Source organism: Oncorhynchus nerka, unplaced genomic scaffold (assembly GCF_034236695.1).
Source record: "Oncorhynchus nerka isolate Pitt River unplaced genomic scaffold, Oner_Uvic_2.0 unplaced_scaffold_1149, whole genome shotgun sequence".
NCBI lineage: Eukaryota > Metazoa > Chordata > Actinopteri > Salmoniformes > Salmonidae > Oncorhynchus > Oncorhynchus nerka.
Window position 1 is genome coordinate 152,231 of NW_027040180.1, and position 23,318 is coordinate 175,548.

The 23,318-nt window shown below is 42.7% G+C and overlaps 2 protein-coding genes across 3 annotated transcripts; one reads left to right on the top strand and one right to left on the bottom strand.

Moving 5' to 3' along the window:
- Positions 1 to 247: 247 nt before the first annotated feature.
- LOC115118520 (zinc finger protein Pegasus-like) lies at positions 248 to 5,614 on the bottom strand. Of its 2 annotated transcripts, none has more exons than XM_065016097.1 (4): positions 5,271 to 5,614; positions 3,361 to 3,540; positions 3,043 to 3,219; positions 248 to 2,647 (listed from the first exon to the last, which is right to left on the bottom strand). In XM_065016097.1, the coding sequence occupies exons 2-4, from the start codon at positions 3,488 to 3,490 to the stop codon at positions 1,638 to 1,640; spliced, it is 1,317 nt and encodes a 438-aa protein (XP_064872169.1). In that variant the 5' UTR covers positions 3,491 to 3,540; positions 5,271 to 5,614; the 3' UTR covers positions 248 to 1,637. The 2 variants fall into 2 exon arrangements, with proteins under 2 accessions (XP_064872169.1, XP_064872170.1); XM_065016098.1 differs by lacking the exon at positions 5,271 to 5,614 and adding an exon at positions 3,639 to 3,900.
- A 78-nt stretch (positions 5,615 to 5,692) lies between these two features.
- LOC115127270 (short/branched chain specific acyl-CoA dehydrogenase, mitochondrial-like) lies at positions 5,693 to 22,886 on the top strand (the record flags this gene model as incomplete). Its single annotated transcript, XM_065016096.1, has 5 exons — positions 5,693 to 5,791; positions 6,968 to 7,127; positions 8,907 to 9,007; positions 16,646 to 16,852; positions 22,716 to 22,886. Coding segments are annotated over exons 1-5 (672 nt in total), but the record flags the coding sequence as incomplete, so codon positions are not given.
- Between the last annotated feature and the right edge of the window lie 432 nt (positions 22,887 to 23,318).

Consider the following 23,318-nt stretch of genomic DNA (forward strand, 5'->3'; position numbering starts at 1 on the left):
TTTTCTTCAGTGTAAATCAGAATCTACATATTTCTACCCTGTGGTGTTTCATATCATAACATTACTTTCTCCATAGTCCAATATAGATCATTGATTGGGAGCCAATCCTACACATCCTAGATCACTGCATAGAAAACACCACTCCAATACGGGGACCATTAGACACGGCTACATCAATCTACGTTTCCAGAAAACAAACAGGAAACCTTTTTAACATACAATATGAAAAACAAAACTCCAGGCTCTGATCTGTGCAAATCATTTCAATACTCAGGAAAGGGTGGTGTTACGTTACTGTCTGTAAGGACCACAATCATTTCCAACACTGCTACAACTGTTACGTGAAATACTTTTAAATACTTTTTAAAAACAGGTTCAGAAGAATACTTTGGCCTTTTGATGAAGTACGATTTATCCAAGTCCGAATGATTTGTCTCGGAACGCAAATTGTATTTAAGCTAGAGATCATTGTTCATTTAGGAGGTATTAGCTAAAGAGCACCAGTTAATATGAATCAGTAAGGCTAGCTGAAGGAAAGAAATTATGTGATTGGCAGCAACAGAGGATGTCTGAATGTGGAACAGAAAACACATGGAATCAATCTGAATGTGGACCAGAGAACACATGGAATCAATCTGAATGTGGAACAGAGAACACATGGAATCAATCTGAATGTGGAACAGAGAACACATGGAATCAATCTGAATGTGGAACAGAGAACACATGGAATCAATCTGAATGTGGAACAGAGAACACATGGAATCAATCTGAATGTGGAACAGAGAACACATGGAATCAATCTGAATGTGGAACAGAGAACACATGGAATCAATCTGAATGTGGAACAGAGAACACATGGAATCAACTGGAATGTGGAACAGAGAACACATGGAATCAATCTGAATGTGGAACAGAGAACACATGGAATCAACCGGAATGTGGAACAGAGAACACATGGAATCAATCTGAATAAAGGTGAAATAAATCAATAAAATAAAAGATAAGGCCAAAACTGTTTAAACTCTAGTCTCAGCAACCAGATACCTTGCTAATCGCCATTTAAACTATAAATTTAGTCACTCGCATGTAACAATACCAATATTTATGTAACTAATTCAGAGTTGGGCTCTCGTGTGGCGCAGCGGTCTAAGGCACTGCATCAAGGTGCTAAGAGACGTCACAACAGTCCCTGGTTCAAATCCAGGCTGTATAACATCCCCATAGGGCAGTACACAATTGGCCCAGCCTTGTCAAGGTTTGGCCCCGGAGGGGGTAGGCCGTCATTGTAAATAAGAATTTGTTCTTAACCAACTTGCCTCGTTAAATAAAAGGTTACATTTTAAAAATAAGAAGTGACTTCCTTTAAATTCTCAGACGGCACCGAGGAGGACACGTGATAAATGTCTCCAACCTCCAGATTGCGTTCCCATTTATAGAAACATCAATTCCTCATTTCAAAGTAACACTCACTCTCTTAAGTTATATCATAAAATAAATTTTAAAAACGACACAATAAAATCTAGATCAGAATCGCTCTGATCCCTGATTATCATAAACACGGGAATAAGTTCATGTTCTCGGTGAGACGACCAAACATCGTTGGAATTCATCTCCCCGGGGTTACCGTGGAAAGTCAGTCACTGCGTGTGCTGCCCGCGAGCGAAGTGGCAAGCGAAGTCATACTTGTCCCTGCACTTACACCCGCAGACATTACACTGGAAGGGGTTCTCGTAGCCGTGGCAACCCATGTGAACGGTATACATGATGTTGTCAGAGAAGTAGGTGTCGCAGTGCTGGCAGCTGTGCAGCATCTGTGGGTCTGGGTGCTGTGTGCTACCGAGCAGGGCAGGGGTACTGGGCTGGCTGTTACTAATGCTAGCTGAGCTGGTGCGTGTGTGTGCACTGTGCTCACTGCTGGGTTCTGGGTCCACGGGGCTGGGGCTGTAGTTCCTGCTATGGCCTGCAGGCGGTTGGAGGTCCTCGGGGCTGGTTGGGGAGGAGGTTTGGTGGTGGTGGTGGTGGTAGTGGTGGTGGTGGGCACCACTTTGACTGGTGGACAAAGATACTGACACTGCAATCGGTGCACCAGAGGCCTGCTGGATGAGGAACGGCTTGATGTCGTTACAGGACAGTCTGTCAGGAGACACAGGGGTCTGGTCCACTGGGGGGAGGTTGGACAACTGGCCTGCCAGCGTAGACAGCTGGTTCAGAGGATTATTGTCCACCATCATGTCACTGTTGACATCCCTGCTGGCTCCTCCTCCTCCAGTCCCATGGTCCTTCACATCGCTCTCGTACACCTCGTGGTTCAGGTAGTCTGGTTTCCCCACCACCATGGAGGGAGGGCTGAAGTTGATGAGGAGGTGTCTGCTGTAGCCTCCCAGGCCCAGGGAGCTGCCACTCTTCTTCTGTAGGACGTTCAGCATCTTCTTGTTGGACAGGAAGGCGGGCAGCCCCGCCCCCTTCATGGGTAAAAGCTTGTGGCGGCGCCGGCGGTGGTGGGACAGGTTGCTGCGGTCGCTGCAACAGAAGGAGCAGAGGTCACACTTGTAGGGCTTCTCCCCCGTGTGGGAGCGCATGTGGGCCTCAAGGTGGCGCTCGTAGGCAGAGGCGAAGGGGCACAGCTGGCAGCGGTGAGGCTTCTCTCCTGTCAAATCAACAAAGAGGGAATGTTTAGATTTATTTGAACATCTCGGCACAACTCCAACATCCATTCAAATGTAACGTCACACAATATAAATACAAGTTTTAAAAAATAAAAACAGATCCTAACTATATGGGCGGTGCAAAGGGGGCGGACTGACCATCTGGCATGTTGGGCAAATGCCAGATGGGCCGGTCCATTTTTACCTGTGTGAATTCTGATGTGCTCTATCAGGCGACATCTCGGCACAACTCCAACATCCATTCAAATGTAACGTCACACAATATAAATACAAGTTTAAAAGAAAATCAGATCCTAACTATATGGGCGGTGCAAAGGGGGCGTAACTGACCATCTGGCATGTTAGGCAAATGCCAGATGGGCTGGTCCATTTTTACCTGTGTGAATTCTGATGTGCTCTATCAGGCGAGCGGTGCCTTTACTGGCGTAGCTGCAGTAGCTACACTTGAGTTTGCCGTCGAAGGTCCTCTGGAAGCCGTCCACCAGCAGCCCAGAGCCGTCGTCCAGAGAGACTTCCACCGACCCATTGAGATGATCACGGTCTGGGAGAGATGCTACTACCGGGAGAGGAGACGACAACACACAGAATTAAATAGATACTTTACAGTCAGCGATTAAAAAAAAAAATATATATATATATATATATATATATACATCATAAGTTAAAAGTAAATGACTCTGATAGTGTTCATCACCAGCTTGGAGGTGGTCGGGCTCTATCTCCCCACCGACAGAGCCCGAGATCATGTTGACATGGTGCGTTTGCTGTGTCAGGTACTCTTGAAAGTCCTTTATGAAATCCAGAGGTTTCAGATCATCATCCATTTGGCAAGATGGGGTGTTATATGATGACTTCTGATCACTCCCCCCGAAACCTGTAAGATAAGGCAATAATATTTTTATTTTTTTAAAACCTTTATTTAACTAAGCAAGCTAGTTAAAGAAGATATTCTTATTTACAATGACGGCCTACCTGGGAACAGTGGGGTTAACTGGTCTAGGAACAGTGGAGTTAACTGGTCTGGGAACAGTGGGTTAACTGGTCTAGGAACAGTGGGTTAACTGGTCTATGAACAGTGGGGTTAACTGGTCTGGGAACAGTGGGTTAACTGGTCTGGGAACAGTGGGTTAACTGGTCTAGGAACAGTGGGTTAACTGGTCTAGGAACAGTGGGTTAACTGGTCTAGGAACAGTGGGTTAACTGGTCTAGGAACAGTGGGTTAACTGGTCTAGGAACAGTGGGTTAACTGGTCTATGAACAGTGGGTTAACTGGTCTAGGAACAGTGGGTTAACTGGTCTAAACAGTGGTCTGGTCTAGGAACAGTGGGTTAACTGGTCTAGGAACAGTGGGTTAACTGGTCTAGGAACAGTGGGGTTAACTGGTCTAGGAACAGTGGGTTAACTGGTCTAGGAACAGTGGGTTAACTGGTCTAGGAACAGTGGGTTAACTGGTCTAGGAACAGTGGGTTAACTGTTCAGGGGTTAACTGAGGAACGAACAGATTTGTACCTTGACAGCTCTGGGGATTTGATCTTGCAACCTTGGGTCTGGTTGCTGGGTTAGTCAGGGGTAGAACGACAGATTTGTACCTTGACAGCTCTTGATCTTGCAACCTTTCGGTTGCTACTCTAACCACTAGGCTACCTGCTTGACGATTTAACATAATGAACCACATGATAATCACATTGTTACATGTATGCCATGACCTATAGCCCGATATTAGACTAAATGAGCCTAACGTTACTCCTTAGTCCAAAGAACTTACATGTTCTGTTTAAGGGTAGCCTAGTGGTTAGAACGTTGGGCTAATAACCGGAAGGTTGCAAGTTCAAATCCCCGACTGTCGTTCTGCCCCTGAACAGGCAGTTAACCCACTGTTCCTAGGCCGTCATTGAAAATAAGAATTTGTTCTGAATGGTTCAATTAAAATTAGGGCGAAATGGCTCTGGATGCCAAAACAGCCAAATACTCCCGTCTAAACTTGAATCGATTGCGGTACGGTTCTTGAAATATAAATCGCTCGACTTTTGATAGCACAACAAAATAATTTCACAAATGCAAAATAAACATTTTATGTAGCGTAGTGTTTTAACCGCTGCAGCCGACAGTATTTTTCAGTGAAAACAGTTTGTGGCATCGGTCTTCCGTTTAGACACAGGTTAGATGCAGTAACGTGTAAATATGGCCGTGTGGGAATCTAACCCAATAAAGGCGTGTCAGTTTAACAACTTATTTATTTTTTCGCCCGATATGAAAGATACGGTTATTATGATTCCAAAAACCGTACAGCTATGCGGTTAATGTTCAGACCGGCCGTCGCGGCTCTTATTAATAAAACTCCCCCTTACAGAAAACGCCTTCATCCAATGACTCTTTCAATGTAATGGAACTGAGAGTCATGATCAAAGACGAGCCATAACCATAAACCATTATGTGGGCAGTCAGTCACGATGATAAGTATGTTGTCACCCAAAAACATCTCATAACAGTGGCAACATGACACGCAGCATGTTGATACACCGCCCATAACTCCACTACTACCGGCGTTGCTCGTTAACGTTAGTTAATATCACGTTAATAATGTGAGCTAGACATTTTACTTACCAGCTGGTCGTCAATCACAGCACCGTTAAAAAATATATATATACACGACAATTTTTACGCTTTCCCATCCGTTCTTATGTTAATTCTAAGACCGATGTCAAGGTGGACATTTCAAACACTATCTAGACAATCAAAATATATGTGATGACAAGTTAATGTTATCTGGTTGTGCTAAAACAAAGAGAGAGAGCAGGGAGCTCTATGTGTTATAGTAGCTATGCAACAGTAAAATGACTCCCATTTCAGAAGCACAAAGCTGACTGTCAGTGAAAAGCTCCTAGTTGGAAATACAACAGCAGAAAGAGAAAGGGTTTGCCTAGAGAAATATGTTTATTTGATTAAAGATACCCTGCGTATATAAAATTGAAGACACGAGTAAAAGCTGATCACGTTACACCAAAGTGAAACATGCGAAAACCGTTCCACGGTCGCTGTTTCACCCGGTCAATAGGAAAGTGAACACACTCAGATGTAAACAAGAGAAAAACATGGCTTCGCCCTTGATCAGGTGCTTCTCAAAGGTGAGACGAATAAGTCATGCAAAAGCGGTTTCTTCGTTCACATTGTTGTTTTTAGGACATGTTGTCTTTGTGTAGTCATACTTCATTAGAAATACGAACTTAGATAGTGAGTGTTTTTTTGTAACTTTAAATTACCCCATTTCGTAACCTGCTATCACACGACGCGTTGGCTAGTTAGCTGCATGATAATAAACATGACATAACGTTAGCTAGTTAGTTACCGCCTCTGTCAGTTACACCACAAGTTACTCATGAAGAAATGTCCTGCCTGTGTCACTGCTTTTTATATTGCCGTATATAGCCACCACTCTCTCACATTCACTCATGCTGAAGTATGGATATATGTTTGTTGCCTGACGACTCAAACGGAATTGTTCCAGTGCTCTATTGTCGCTAGCTACGTTCACTATTTGTCCATTTTAGAAGTGCTCAGAAAGTGACTTTTATGTTTTTAACTGAGTGCCAAAACATTCAAGAGCTAAAGGTGCTCGAAGTTGACCTATTCTGCATACCCCCACTTTACCATGAGACATCCATGTCTTCACTACTGGAAACAAATAAACGGTTGAGTTTGATTTCATAAAAGCTTACAAACAGGGTTTGTCAACGTTCTCTGATGTCTGGACCTCCAATGGGTATAATGTTTTGGCGGATAAATGTAATAAAATGGGAATCAAATTGGAAATACTTCTTAAAAATGAATTAATGCTTTTGTAGATTATTTATATTTAAGATAAATTAAAAAAATTAAAAAATAAAATGGTCAATTTTTATTTAATTTTTTATTGACAACCCTGTTTTTTAATCTTATGAAATCAAACTCAACTGTTTATTTTTTCTGGTGATGAAGACATGAATGTCTCATGGTATGGTGGGGTATGCAAAATTGGTCACATTTCTCTTGAATGTTTTGGCATTCATGTCCAAAAAGTCACTTTCTGAGCACTTCTACGACGGCCAAATATGTGTGAAAGGTTTGGTACAAATCACAAGAGGTGCTGTCAAAAAGGGATTGAATTCAAATGGATTTAATCAAATGGATGGCTGACCGAACAAGGAGTTTGGATAGCCGGGCAAATCATTTTTGGGGGGATTGAGTAGAGTGACAACTTTTTGCCTAGACACTCAAGTTGTATCGTGTCATCCATCAGCGAAAATGGAACTGTGTTATTTCAGGTTGGTAGGCAGGTGTCCCGACCATGGAGTGTGTGCCAACATGGGCTGCGGAACAGATCCACCCAACCAGACATGTCTGCAGAGCAGGCTGCTGCTCTGGGGGTCACCTACCCTCCACTACAGACATATTCTGAGGAGGAGGGGATGATGAGGGATGCTGGTGAGTTGAAGCATGCCGGATATACAGTAGGCAGAGCAACAAAGTATATATATATATATGTCACATACAATACCAAATAGCTCTTAGCCAGATGTACAGTAGGCAACAAAGGATATATATATATATATATATCACACACAGTACTCATTCAAGGGTTTTTCTTCATTTTTACTATTTTCTAAGTTGCAGAATAATAGTGAAGACATCAAAACTATGAAATAACACATATGGAATCATGTAGTAACCAAAAAAGTGTTAAACAAATCAAATTGTTATATTTTACATTCTTCAAAGTATCCACCCTTTGCCTTGACAGCTTTACACACTCATCGCATTCTCTCAACCAGCTTCACGAGGAATGCTTTTCCAACATTCTTGAAGGAGTTCCCACCAATGCTGACTTCTTGCTGGCTACTTTTCCTTCACTCTGTGGTCCAACTCATCCCAAACCATCTCAATTGAGTTGAGTTGAGGTTGGGTGATTGTGGAGGCCAGGTCATCTGATGGTCAAATAGCTCTTATGCCGCCTAGAGGTGTGTTGGGTCATTGTCCTGTCGAAAAACAAATGATAGTCCCACTAAGCCCAGACCAGATGGGATAGCATATCAATGCAGAATTCTGTGGTAGCCATGCTGGCTAAGACTGCCAAGAATTCTAAATAAATCACAGACCGTGTCACCAGCAAAGCACCCCACACCATAACACCTCCTCCTCCATGCTTCATGGTGGGAACCACACGTGCTGAGATAATCCGTTCACCTACTCTGCGTTTCAAAAAGACAGCGGTTGGAACCAAAAATGTCAAGTTTGTACTCACCAGACAAAAAAGGACAGATTTCCACCAGTCTAATATCCATTGCTCGTGTTTCTTGGCCCAAGCAAGTCTCTTCTTACTAGTGTCCTTCAGTGGATTTTTTGCAGCAATTCGACCATGAAGGCCTGATTCACTCAGTCTCCTCTGAACAGTTGATGTTGAGATGTGTCTGTTACTTGAATTCTGAAGCATTTATTTGGACTGCAATCTGATGCTGGTAACTCTAATGAACTTATCCTCTGCAGCAGAGGTAACTCTGGGTCTTCCTTTCCTGTGGCTCTGGGTCCTCCTGAGAGCCAGTTTCATCATAGCACTTGATGGTTTTTTGCGACTGCACTTGAAGAAACTTTCAAAGTTCTTGAAATTTTCCAGATTGACTGGCCTTCCTGTCTTAAAGTAATGATGGACTGTCATTTCTCTTTGCTTATTTGAGTTGTTCTTGACGTAATATGGACTTGGTCTTTTACCAAATAGGGCTTTCTTCTGTATACCACCCCTACCTTGTCACAATACAACTGATTGGCCCACACGTATTAAGAAGGAAAGAAATTCCACAAATGAACTTTTAACAAGGCACACCTGTTAATTGAAATGCATTCCAGGTGACTACCTCATCAAGCTGGTTGAGAGAATGCCAAGAGTGTGCAAAGCTGTCATCAAGGCAAAGGGTGGCTACTTTGAAGAATATTACATATATTTTGTTATTTCATAGTTTTGATGTCTTCACTATTATTCTACAATGTAGAAAATAGTTAAAATAAAGAAAAATCCTGGAATGAGTAGGTGTGTCCAAACTTTTGACTTTGTGTGATTATATATAGCTAGCACTAAAACCAACCAATAAGATTTAATAAACAGACTGGATCATGCTATGGATTGGTCTAATTTGTCATGAATTTGGTTTTATGTAAGTTCAATGAATTAAGTCACATTGCATTTCATTTTAATGTCCTACATTTGAACAGTGAACAAGTTTGCACAGGAGCGTCTTGCCCCGTTTGTGTCGAAGATGGACGAAAACTCTCTCATGGACCCGGAAGTGATAAAGTCACTCTTTGAACAAGGGGTATGTGTTTCTCTCCTTTACATCCTATAGTCATTAGGCTCGGGGCATTTCCATGTAAAAGGACCCATTTAGAACCAACGTGAAGTGAAGCTCATAGGGGCATTTCCATGTAAAAGGACCCATTTAGAACCAACGTGAAGCTCCTAGGGGCATTTCCATGTAAAAGGACCCATTTAGAACCAACGTGAAGCTCATAGGGGCATTTCCATGTAAAAGGACCCATTTAGAACCAACGTGAAGCTCATAGGGGCATTTCCATGTAAAAGGACCCATTTAGAACCAACGTGAAGCTCATAGGGGCATTTCCATGTAAAAGGACCCATTTAGAACCAACGTGAAGCTCCTAGGGGCATTTCCATGTAAAAGGACCCATTTAGAACCAACGTGAAGCTCATAGGGGCATTTCCATGTAAAAGGACCCATTTAGAACCAACGTGAAGCTCCTAGGGGCATTTCCATGTAAAAGGACCCATTTAGAACCAACGTGAAGCTCATAGGGGCATTTCCATGTAAAAGGACCCATTTAGAACCAACGTGAAGCTCATAGGGGCATTTCCATGTAAAAGGACCCATTTAGAACCAACGTGAAGCTCATAGGGGCATTTCCATGTAAAAGGACCCATTTAGAACCAACTTGAAGTGGGGGTCAAATTTAAAGCTAAATGCAGTTATCCTCTCAAGGTGAGGTCATTTTGACCCCTACCTTTAAAAAAAATAATAATAATAAATAATAATAAACTATTGCTAGTTAAACAAAATTGCATTTTCAATTAGTAGAAAATAATATCATTGACGCTTATTTATTTTTTAGCATACAGCTCAGTGTTTGAATGATGTATTTTATACAGTCATTTTTAGCTCCTCTTTATCAAGGGTGTCAATCATTTCGGACCCTACTGTGTGTTTTAAGATATTTTCAATTCTCTCTTCATGAGGATAATGAATGTTTACAGAAATAACAAGTAAAGGTAGTTGGTGTTTATACTAAAATATACATTTAGTTCATGAATGATTCATTGAGTTAAAACGTGTAATACCAAATCGGTAATGGAATTATAAAAAGAAAAAGTAACAGAATTACTGCAATTGAATTGGCTACAATGGCAAATCATAGTAGTCACCAACCACAGTTGAGTCACCTGCTACTGTCCTCTCTTCTACTGACTGTTATGTTCAGCTCATAGTGTCTCCTGTTACTGTCCTCTCTTCCACTGACTGTTATGTTCAGCTCATAGTGTCTCCTGTTACTGTCCTCTCTTCCACTGACTGTTATGTTCAGCTCATAGTGTCTCCTGTTATGTTCAGCTCATAGTGTCTCCTGTTATGTTCAGCTCATAGTGTCTCCTGTTATGTTCAGCTCATAGTGTCTCCTGTTACTGTCCTCCCTTCTACTGACTGTTATGTTCAGCTCATAGTGTCTCCTGTTATGTTCAGCTCATAGTGTCTCCTGTTATGTTCATAGTGTCTCCTGTTACTGTCCTCCCTTCTACTGACTGTTATGTTCAGCTCATAGTGTCTCCTGTTACTGTCCTCCCTTCTACTGACTGTTATGTTCAGCTCATAGTGTCTCCTGTTATGTTCTCCTGTTAGCTCCCTTCTACTGACTGTTATGTTCAGCTGTGTCTCCTGTTATGTTCAGCTCATAGTGTCTCCTGTTATGTTCAGCTCATAGTGTCTCCTGTTACTGTCCTCCCTTCTACTGACTGTTATGTTCAGCTCATAGTGTCTCCTGTTACTGTCCTCTCTTCCACTGACTGTTATGTTCAGCTCATAGTGTCTCCTGTTACTGTCCTCTCTTCTACTGACTGTTATGTTCAGCTCATAGTGTCTCCTGTTACTGTCCTCTCTTCTACTGACTGTTATGTTCAGCTCATAGTGTCTCCTGTTACTGTCCTCTCTTCTACTGACTGTTATGTTCATAGTGTCTCCTGTTACTGTCCTCCCTTCCACTGACTGTTATGTTCAGCTCATAGTGTCTCCTGTTATGTTCAGCTCATAGTGTCTCCTGTTATGTTCAGCTCATAGTGTCTCCTGTTACTGTCCTCTCTTCTACTGACTGTTATGTTCAGCTCATAGTGTCTCCTGTTATGTTCAGCTCATAGTGTCTCCTGTTATGTTCAGCTCATAGTGTCTCCTGTTACTGTCCTCCCTTCTACTGACTGTTATGTTCAGCTCATAGTGTCTCCTGTTACTGTCCTCCCTTCTACTGACTGTTATGTTCAGCTCATAGTGTCTCCTGTTACTGTCCTCCCTTCTACTGACTGTTATGTTCAGCTCATAGTGTCTCCTGTTACTGTCCTCTCTTCCACTGACTGTTATGTTCATAGTGTCTCCTGTTACTGTCCTCCCTTCCACTGACTGTTATGTACATAGTGTCTCCTGTTACTGTCCTCCCTTCCACTGACTGTTATGTACATAGTGTCTCCTGTTACTGTCCTCTCTTCTACTGACTGTTATGTTCAGCTCATAGTGTCTCCTGTTACTGTCCTCCCTTCCACTGACTGTTATGTTCAGCTCATAGTGTCTCCTGTTACTGTCCTCCCTTCTACTGACTGTTATGTTCAGCTCATAGTGTCTCCTGTTATGTTCAGCTCATAGTGTCTCCTGTTACTGTCCTCCCTTCTACTGACTGTTATGTTCAGCTCATAGTGTCTCCTGTTATGTTCAGCTCATAGTGTCTCCTGTTATGTTCAGCTCATAGTGTCTCCTGTTACTGTCCTCCCTTCTACTGACTGTTATGTTCAGCTCATAGTGTCTCCTGTTACTGTCCTCTCTTCCACTGACTGTTATGTTCAGCTCATAGTGTCTCCTGTTACTGTCCTCTCTTCTACTGACTGTTATGTTCAGCTCATAGTGTCTCCTGTTACTGTCCTCTCTTCTACTGACTGTTATGTTCAGCTCATAGTGTCTCCTGTTACTGTCCTCTCTTCTACTGACTGTTATGTTCATAGTGTCTCCTGTTACTGTCCTCCCTTCCACTGACTGTTATGTTCAGCTCATAGTGTCTCCTGTTATGTTCAGCTCATAGTGTCTCCTGTTATGTTCAGCTCATAGTGTCTCCTGTTACTGTCCTCTCTTCTACTGACTGTTATGTTCAGCTCATAGTGTCTCCTGTTATGTTCAGCTCATAGTGTCTCCTGTTATGTTCAGCTCATAGTGTCTCCTGTTACTGTCCTCCCTTCTACTGACTGTTATGTTCAGCTCATAGTGTCTCCTGTTACTGTCCTCCCTTCTACTGACTGTTATGTTCAGCTCATAGTGTCTCCTGTTACTGTCCTCCCTTCTACTGACTGTTATGTTCAGCTCATAGTGTCTCCTGTTACTGTCCTCTCTTCCACTGACTGTTATGTTCATAGTGTCTCCTGTTACTGTCCTCCCTTCCACTGACTGTTATGTACATAGTGTCTCCTGTTACTGTCCTCCCTTCCACTGACTGTTATGTACATAGTGTCTCCTGTTACTGTCCTCCCTTCTACTGACTGTTATGTTCAGCTCATAGTGTCTCCTGTTACTGTCCTCCCTTCTACTGACTGTTATGTTCAGCTCATAGTGTCTCCTGTTACTGTCCTCCCTTCTACTGACTGTTATGTTCAGCTCATAGTGTCTCCTGTTACTGTCCTCCCTTCTACTGACTGTTATGTTCAGCTCATAGTGTCTCCTGTTATGTTCAGCTCATAGTGTCTCCTGTTACTGTCCTCTCTTCTACTGACTGTTATGTTCAGCTCATAGTGTCTCCTGTTACTGTCCTCCCTTCCACTGACTGTTATGTTCAGCTCATAGTGTCTCCTGTTACTGTCCTCCCTTCCACTGACTGTTATGTTCAGCTCATAGTGTCTCCTGTTATGTTCAGCTCATAGTGTCTCCTGTTACTGTCCTCTCTTCCACTGACTGTTATGTTCATAGTGTCTCCTGTTACTGTCCTCTCTTCCACTGACTGTTATGTTCAGCTCATAGTGTCTCCTGTTACTGTCCTCTCTTCTACTGACTGTTATGTTCAGCTCATAGTGTCTCCTGTTATGTTCAGCTCATAGTGTCTCCTGTTATGTTCAGCTCATAGTGTCTCCTGTTACTGTCCTCCCTTCTACTGACTGTTATGTTCAGCTCATAGTGTCTCCTGTTATGTTCAGCTCATAGTGTCTCCTGTTATGTTCAGCTCATAGTGTCTCCTGTTACTGTCCTCTCTTCCACTGACTGTTATGTTCATAGTGTCTCCTGTTACTGTCCTCCCTTCTACTGACTGTTATGTTCAGCTCATAGTGTCTCCTGTTATGTTCAGCTCATAGTGTCTCCTGTTACTGTCCTCCCTTCTACTGACTGTTATGTTCAGCTCATAGTGTCTCCTGTTATGTTCAGCTCATAGTGTCTCCTGTTATGTTCAGCTCATAGTGTCTCCTGTTACTGTCCTCCCTTCCACTGACTGTTATGTTCAGCTCATAGTGTCTCCTGTTACTGTCCTCCCTTCCACTGACTGTTATGTTCAGCTCATAGTGTCTCCTGTTACTGTCCTCCCTTCCACTGACTGTTATGTTCAGCTCATAGTGTCTCCTGTTATGTTCAGCTCATAGTGTCTCCTGTTATGTTCAGCTCATAGTGTCTCCTGTTACTGTCCTCTCTTCCACTGACTGTTATGTTCATAGTGTCTCCTGTTACTGTCCTCTCTTCTACTGACTGTTATGTTCAGCTCATAGTGTCTCCTGTTACTGTCCTCTCTTCTACTGACTGTTATGTTCAGTTCATAGTGTCTCCTGCTACTGTCCTCCCTTCCACTGACTGTTATGTTCAGCTCATAGTGTCTCCTGTTACTGTCCTCCCTTCCACTGACTGTTATGTTCAGCTCATAGTGTCTCCTGTTATGTTCAGCTCATAGTGTCTCCTGTTATGTTCAGCTCATAGTGTCTCCTGTTACTGTCCTCTCTTCTACTGACTGTTATGTTCAGTTCATAGTGTCTCCTGTTACTGTCCTCTCTTCTACTGACTGTTATGTTCAGCTCATAGTGTCTCCTGTTACTGTCCTCTCTTCTACTGACTGTTATGTTCAGCTCATAGTGTCTCCTGTTACTGTCCTCTCTTCTACTGACTGTTATGTTCAGCTCATAGTGTCTCCTGTTATGTTCAGCTCATAGTGTCTCCTGTTATGTTCAGCTCATAGTGTCTCCTGTTACTGTCCTCCCTTCTACTGACTGTAATGTTCAGCTCATAGTGTCTCCTGCTACTGTCCTCTCCTCCACTGACATACTGTTATGTTCAGCTCATAGGCCAATCGGGACAGTCCCCCCCCCCCCCCCCCCAGGGTGTCACCTCTCCTAGCTCGTACTGACACCTACCCTCTTTAATGTAACCAGCATCCTCACCCACTGAACTGTTGTCAGTCCGCCCTGTCCTTGATTTCAACGTCCACAGATGTAGATTTCTTTTTGGTCCGTAGCGGCGTTCATTTGGTCCAGACATAGACGTCTATAATTGGTTCAGATCACAGTAGAGTAGAGCACAGTATAATGTACTGCACTGAACATATCTACTGTACTGAACTACACTGTGATGTGAAACAGAGACGTCTATGATTGGTTCAGATTTGGTCTGGTCCGGACCAACCGCATTTGGTCTAGTTTGGGGGCGGAGCTCATTAGAACACTAGCCAGTGTGTAGAATAATACCCAAATATGTAAAGCAGGATATTACCCAGGATACATCACCATGAAGATAATTATATTCATATCCATAGCCACATTCTTCCATTGCAAAACTACCATTCCAGTGTTTTACTTGCTATATTGTATTTACTTTGCCACCATGTCCTTTTTTGCCTTTACCTCCCTTATCTCACCTCATTTGCTCACATTGTATATAGACTTGTTTATACTGTATTATTGACTGTATGTTTGTTTTACTCCATGTGTGACTCTGTGTCGTTGTATCTGTCGAACTGCTTTGCTTTATCTTGGCCAGGTCGCAATTGTAAATGAGAACTTGTTCTCAACTTGCCTACCTGGTTAAATAAAGGTGAAATAAATCAATAAAAATAATTATGCATTTCTGTAGAATACTGATCAGGGACCCATGATGTAGTTCTGTTACTGTAGTTCTGTTACTGTAATTCTGTTACTGTAGTTCTGTTACTGTAATTCTGTTACTGTAGTTCTGTTACTGTAGTTCTGTTACTGTAGTTCTGTTACTAATTCTGTTACTGTAGTTCTGTTACTGTAATTCTGTTACTGTAGTTCTGTTACTGTAATTCTGTTACTGTAGTTCTGTTACTGTAGTTCTGTTACTGTAATTCTGTTACTGTAGTTCTGTTACTGTAATTATGTTACTGTAGTTCTGTTACTGTAGTTCTGTTACTGTAATTCTGTTACTGTAGTTCTTTTACTGTAGTTCTGTTACTGTAGTTCTGTTACTGTAGTTCTGTTACCTGATGGAAATCAACTTAGTGTAGTTCAATAACCAAAATAAAACAAATTGAAGTCGAGGTGTCATGTCAGCAGACATCTTGGAATATTAATTCTCAACAGACACTGAGTGTACAACATGTTCAATGACATAGACTGGCCATGTTCATTAGACACTGCCCTGTTGTCAAAAAGGACACTGCCCTGTTGTCAAAAAGGACACTGCCCTGTTGTCAAAAAGGACACTGCCCTGTTGTCAAAAAGGACACTGCCCTGTTGTCAAAAAGGACACTGCCCTGTTGTCAAAATGGACACTGCCCTGTTGTCAAAATGAACACTGCCCTGTTGTCAAAAAGGACACTGCCCTTTGGTCAAAAAGGACACTGCCCTGTTGTCAAAAAGGACACTGCCCTGTTGTCAAAAAGGACACTGCCCTGTTGTCCAAAAAGGACACTGCCTTGTTGTCCAAAAAGGACACTGCCCTGTTGTCAAAAAGGACACTGCCTTGTTGTCCAAAAAGGACACTGCCCTGTTGTCAAAAAGGACACTACCCTGTTGTCAAAATAAACACTGCCCTGTTGTCAAAATGAACACTACCTTGTTGTCAAAATGAACACCACCCTGTTGTCAAAATGGACACTACCTTGTTGTCAAAAAGGACACTGCCTTGTTGTCAAAATGAACACTACCTTGTTGTCAAAATGGACACTACCTTGTTGTCAAAATGAACACTGCCTTGTTGTCAAAATGGACACTACCTTGTTGTCAAAAAAGGACACTATCTTGTTGTCAAAATGGACACTACCTTGTTGTCAAAATGGACACTACCTTGTTGTCAAAATGAACACTGCCCTGTTGTCAAAATGAACACTACCTTGTTGTCAAAAAAGGACACTACCCTGTTGTCAAAATGAACACTGCCTTGTTGTCAAAATGGACACTACCTTGTTGTCAAAAAAGGACACTACCTTGTTGTCAAAAAGGACACTACACTGTTGTTAAAATGAACACTACCTTGTTGTCAAAATGAACACTGCCCTGTTGTCAAAATGAACCCTACCCTGTTGTCAAAATGAACACCACCCTGTTGTCAAAAAGGACACTACACTGTTGTCAAAATGAACCCTACCCTGTTGTCAAAATGAACACTACCCTGATGCTGGCACGTTAAAGTCTGTCCTGAACCCTACCCTGCTGTATGTACCTGAGTATTCCCCCTTAATTTGTCAGATGATTCATTGTCACTTCCCAGCTGATGGGCATAGAGATCGACCCAGAGTACGGAGGCACCGGCTCCACGTTCTTCTCCTCCATCCTGGTCATTGAGGAGCTGGCCAAAGTGGACGCCTCCGTGGCCGTGCTGTGTGACATCCAGAACACCCTCATCAACACGCTGTTCACCAAGCTGGGGACCGCAGCCCAGAAAGAGCGGTATCTCAGCCGGCTGTCGACAGACATGGTGAGTGATTTAACAGGTTGCGTGTCGAATTGATTTTATTCAACGTGTTTCTAGCCTGAGAGGAAGAATGTGGCCTATGTGTTTTGATTTAAGGGTAGTGAGAGGTAGTGTGTTTTGATTTAAGGGTAGTGAGAGGTAGTGTGTTTTGATTTAAGGGTAGTGAGAGGTAGTGTGTTTTGATTTAAGGGTAGTAAGAGGTAGTGTGTATCTATGTGTTTTGATTTAAGGGTAGTGAGAAGTAGTGTGTTTTGATTTAAGGGTAGTGAGAAGTAGTGTGTTTTGATTTAAGGGTAGTGAGAAGTAGTGTGTTTTGATTTAAGGGTAGTGAGAAGTGTGTTTTGATTTAAGGGTAGTAGGAAGTAGTGTGTTTTGATTTAAGGGTAGTGAGAGGTAGTGTGTTTTGATTTAAGGGTAGTGAGAAGTAGTGTGTTTTGATTTAAGGGTAGTGAGAAGTAGTGTGTTTTGATTTAAGGGTAGTGAGAAGTAGTGTGTTTTGATTTAAGGGTAGTGAGAAGTGTGTTTTGATTTAAGGGTAGTAGGAAGTAGTGTGTTTTGATTTAAGGGTAGTGAGAGGTAGTGTGTTTTGATTTAAGGGTAGTGAGAAGTAGTGTGTTTTGATTTAAGGGTAGTGAGAAGTAGTGTGTTTTGATTTAAGGGTAGTGAGAAGTAGTGTGTTTTGATTTAAGGGTAGTGAGAGGTAGTGTGTTTTGATTTAAGGGTAGTGAGAAGTAGTGCATCTGTGTTTTGATTTAAGGGTAGTGAGAAGTAGTGTGTTTTGATTTAAGGGTAGTGAGAGGTAGAGTGTTTTGATTTAAGGGTAGTGAGAAGTAGTGTATTTTGATTTAAGGGTAGTGAGAGGTAGAGTGTTTTGATTTAAGGGTAGTGAGAGGTAGAGTGTTTTGATTTAAGGGTAGTGAGAAGTAGTGTGTTTTGATTTAAGGGTAGTGAGAAGTAGTGTGTTTTGATTTAAGGGTAGTGAGAGGTAGTGTGTTTTGATTTAAGGGTAGTGAGAGGTAGTGTGTTTTGATTTAAGGGTAGTGAGAGGTAGTGTGTTTTGATTTAAGGGTAGTAAGAGGTAGTGTGTATCTATGTGTTTTGATTTAAGGGTAGTGAGAAGTAGTGTGTTTTGATTTAAGGGTAGTGAGAAGTAGTGTGTTTTGATTTAAGGGTAGTGAGAAGTAGTGTGTTTTGATTTAAGGGTAGTAGGAAGAAGTGTGTTTTGATTTAAGGGTAGTAGGAAGTAGTGTGTTTTGATTTAAGGGTAGTGAGAGGTAGTGTGTTTTGATTTAAGGGTAGTGAGAAGTAGTGTGTTTTGATTTAAGGGTAGTGAGAAGTAGTGTGTTTTGATTTAAGGGTAGTGAGAAGTAGTGTGTTTTGATTTAAGGGTAGTGAGAGGTAGTGTGTTTTGATTTAAGGGTAGTGAGAAGTAGTGCATCTGTGTTTTGATTTAAGGGTAGTGAGAAGTAGTGTGTTTTGATTTAAGGGTAGTGAGAGGTAGAGTGTTTTGATTTAAGGGTAGTGAGAAGTAGTGTATTTTGATTTAAGGGTAGTGAGAGGTAGTGTGTTTTGATTTAAGGGTAGTGAGAGGTAGAGTGTTTTGATTTAAGGGTAGTGAGAAGTAGTGTGTTTTGATTTAAGGGTAGTGAGAAGTAGTGTGTTTTGATTTAAGGGTAGTGAGAGGTAGTGTGTTTTGATTTAAGGGTAGTGAGAGGTAGTGTGTTTTGATTTAAGGGTAGTGAGAGGTAGTGTGTTTTGATTTAAGGGTAGTGAGAGGTAGTGTGTTTTGATTTAAGGGTAGTGAGAGGTAGTGTGTTTTGATTTAAGGGTAGTGAGAGGTAGTGTGTTTTGATTTAAGGGTAGTGTGTTTTGATTTAAGGGTAGTGAGAGGTAGTGTGTTTTGATTTAAGGGTAGTGAGAGGTAGTGTGTTTTGATTTAAGGGTAGTGAGAGGTAGTGTGTTTTGATTTAAGGGTAGTGAGAGGTAGTGTGTTTTGATTTAAGGGTAGTGAAAGGTAGTGTGTTTTGATTTAAGGGTAGTGAGAAGTAGTGTGAATCTATGTGTTTTGATTTAAGGGTAGTGAGAAGTAGTGTTTTTTGATTTAAGGGTAGTGAGAAGTAGTGTGTTTTGATTTAAGGGTAGTGAGAGGTAGTGTGTATCTATGTGTTTTGATTTAAGGGTAGTGAGAGGTAATGCATCTGTGTTTTGATTTAAGGGTAGTGAGAGGTAGTGCATCTGTGTTTTGATTTAAGGGTAGTGAGAGGTAGTGTGTTTTGATTTAAGGGTAGTGACAGGTAGTGTGTTTTGATTTAAGGGTAGTGAGAGGTAGTGCATCTGTGTTTTGATTTAAGGGTAGTGAGAGGTAGTGTGTTTTGATTTAAGGGTAGTGAGAGGTAGTGTGTTTTGATTTAAGGGTAGTGAGAGGTAGTGTGTTTTGATTTAAGGTTAGTGAGAGGTAGTGTGTTTTGATTTAAGGGTAGTGAGAGGTAGTGCATCTGTGTTTTGATTTAAGGGTAGTGAGAGGTAGTGTGTTTTGATTTAAGGGTAGTGACAGGTAGTGTGTTTTGATTTAAGGGTAGTGAGAGGTGTGTTTTGATTTAAGGGTAGTGAGAAGTAGTGTGTTTTGATTTAAGGGTAGTGAGAGGTAGTGTGTTTTGATTTAAGGGTAGTGAGAGGTAGTGTGTTTTGATTTAAGGGTAGTGAGAGGTAGTGTGTTTTGATTTAAGGGTAGTGAGAGGTAGTGTGTTTTGATTTAAGGGTAGTGAGAAGTAGTACTGTCCTGTACTGTAGTTCCAGACCTGTCCATGTAATGATGCTGATACCTTGTTGTCCTGTAGTTCCAGACCTGTCCATGTAATGATGCTGACACCTTGTTGTCCTGTAGTTCCAGACCTGTCCATGTAATGATGCTGACACCTTGTTGTCCTGTAGTTCCAGACCTGTCCATGTAATGATACTGACACCTTGTTGTCCTGTAGTTCCAGACCTGTCCATGTAATGATGCTGACACCTTGTTGTCCTGTAGTTCCAGACCTGTCCATGTAATGATGCTGATACCTTGTTGTCCTGTAGTTCCAGACCTGTCCATGTAATGATACTGACATCTTGTTGTCCTGTAGTTCCAGACCTGTCCATGTAATGATGCTGATACCTTGTTGTCCTGTACTGTAGTTCCAGACCTGTCCATGTAATGATGCTGACACCTTGTTGTCCTGTAGTTCCAGACCTGTCCATGTAATGATGCTGACACCTTGTTGTCCTGTAGTTCCAGACCTGTCCATGTAATGATGCTGACACCTTGTTGTCCTGTACTGTAGTTCCAGACCTGTCCATGTAATGATGCTGATACCTTGTTGTCCTGTACTGTAGTTCCAGACCTGTCCATGTAATGATGCTGATACCTTGTTGTCCTGTACTGTAGTTCCAGACCTGTCCATGTAATGATGCTGATACCTTGTTGTCCTGTAGTTCCAGACCTGTCCATGTAATGATGCTGATACCTTGTTGTACTGTAGTTCCAGACCTGTCCATGTAATGATGCTGACACCTTGTTGTTCTGTAGTTCCAGACCTGTCCATGTAATGATGCTGATACCTTGTTGTACTGTAGTTCCAGACCTGTCCATGTAATGATGCTGACGCCTTGTTGTCCTGTACTGTAGTTCCAGACCTGTCCATGTAATGATGCTGACACCTTGTTGTCCTGTAGTGCCAGACCTGTCCATGTAATGATGCTGACACCTTGTTGTCCTGTACTGTAGTTCCAGACCTGTCCATGTAATGATGCTGACACCTTGTTGTCCTGTACTGTAGTTCCAGACCTGTCCATGTAATGATGCTGACACCTTGTTGTCCTGTAGTTCCAGACCTGTCCATGTAATGATGCTGATACCTTGTTGTCCTGTACTGTAGTTCCAGACCTGTCCATGTAATGATGCTGACGCCTTGTTGTCCTGTAGTTCCAGACCTGTCCATGTAATGATGCTGACACCTTGTTGTCCTGTACTGTAGTTCCAGACCTGTCCATGTAATGATGCTGACACCTTGTTGTCCTGTAGTTCCAGACCTGTCCATGTAATGATGCTGACACCTTGTTGTCCTGTACTGTAGTTCCAGACCTGTCCATGTAATGATGCTGACACCTTGTTGTCCTGTAGTTCCAGACCTGTCCATGTAATGATGCTAACACCTTGTTGTCCTGTAGTTCCAGACCTGTCCATGTAATGATGCTGACACCTTGTTGTCCTGTAGTTCCAGACCTGTCCATGTAATGATGCTGATACCTTGTTGTCCTGTAGTTCCAGACCTGTCCATGTAATGATGCTGACACCTTGTTGTCCTGTAGTTCCAGACCTGTCCATGTAATGATGCTGATACCTTGTTGTCCTGTAGTTCCAGACCTGTCCATGTAATGATGCTGATACCTTGTTGTCCTGTAGTTCCAGACCTGTCCATGTAATGATGCTGATACCTTGTTGTCCTGTAGTTCCAGACCTGTCCATGTAATGATGCTGATACCTTGTTGTCCTGTACTGTAGTTCCAGACCTGTCCATGTAATGATGCTGACACCTTGTTGTCCTGTAGTTCCAGACCTGTCCATGTAATGATGCTGACACCTTGTTGTCCTGTAGTTCCAGACCTGTCCATGTAATGATGCTGACACCTTGTTGTACTGTAGTTCCAGACCTGTCCATGTAATGATGCTGACACCTTGTTGTTCTGTAGTTCCAGACCTGTCCATGTAATGATGCTGATACCTTGTTGTCCTGTAGTTCCAGACCTGTCCATGTAATGATGCTGATACCTTGTTGTCCTGTAGTTCCAGACCTGTCCATGTAATGATGCTGACACCTTGTTGTCCTGTACTGTAGTTCCAGACCTGTCCATGTAATGATGCTGACACCTTGTTGTCCTGTAGTTCCAGACCTGTCCATGTAATGATGCTGACACCTTGTTGTCCTGTAGTTCCAGACCTGTCCATGTAATGATGCTGACACCTTGTTGTCCTGTAGTTCCAGACCTGTCCATGTAATGATGCTGACACCTTGTTGTCCTGTAGTTCCAGACCTGTCCATGTAATGATGCTGACACCTTGTTGTACTGTAGTTCCAGACCTGTCCATGTAATGATGCTGATACCTTGTTGTACTGTAGTTCCAGACCTGTCCATGTAATGATGCTGATACCTTGTTGTCCTGTAGTTCCAGACCTGTCCATGTAATGATGCTGATACCTTGTTGTCCTGTACTGTAGTTCCAGACCTGTCCATGTAATGATGCTGACACCTTGTTGTCCTGTAGTTCCAGACCTGTCCATGTAATGATGCTGATACCTTGTTGTCCTGTAGTTTCAGACCTGTCCATGTAATGATGCTGACACCTTGTTCTGTAGTTCCAGACCTGTCCATGTAATGATGCTGATACCTTGTTGTACTGTAGTTCCAGACCTGTCCATGTAATGATGCTGACACCTTGTTGTCCTGTACTGTAGTTCCAGACCTGTCCATGTAATGATGCTGACACCTTGTTGTCCTGTAGTTCCAGACCTGTCCATGTAATGATGCTGATACCTTGTTGTACTGTAGTTCCAGACCTGTCCATGTAATGATGCTGACACCTTGTTGTCCTGTAGTTCCAGACCTGTCCATGTAATGATGCTGACACCTTGTTGTCCTGTAGTTCCAGACCTGTCCATGTAATGATGCTGACACCTTGTTGTCCTGTAGTTCCAGACCTGTCCATGTAATGATGCTGATACCTTGTTGTCCTGTACTGTAGTTCCAGCTGTCCATGTAATGATACCTTGTTGTCCTGTACTGTAGTTCCAGACCTGTCCATGTAATGATACCTTGTTATCCTGTCCTGTAGGTTGGTAGTTTCTGCCTGTCAGAAGCAGAGTCGGGGAGCGATGCCTTCTCTCTGAAGACGCGTGCTGACAAACATGGAGACTATTACGTCATCAACGGTTCCAAGATGTGGATCAGCAACGCAGAGCAAGCCGGGGTGTTTCTGGTGATGGCCAACGTGGACCCGTCTGCTGTGAGTTCAACCCCACGCAGTCACCAACCCACGCAGTCACCAACCAAACCCACGCAGTCACCAACCAAACCCGCGCAGTCACCAACCAAACCCGCGCAGTCACCAAACAAACCCACGCAGTCACCAACCAAACCCACGCAGTCACCAACCAAACCCACGCAGTCACCAACCAACCCACACAGTCACCAACCCACGCAGTCACCAAACAAACCCACGCAGTCACCAACCAAACCCACGCAGTCACCAACCAAACCCACGCAGTCACCAACCAAACCCACGCAGTCACCAACCCAACCCACGCAGTCACCAACCCAACCCACACAGTCACCAACCCACGCAGTCACCGAACAAACCCACGCATTTACCGAACAAACCCACGCAGTCACCAACCCAACCCACGCAGTCACCAAACAAACCCACGCAGTCACCAAA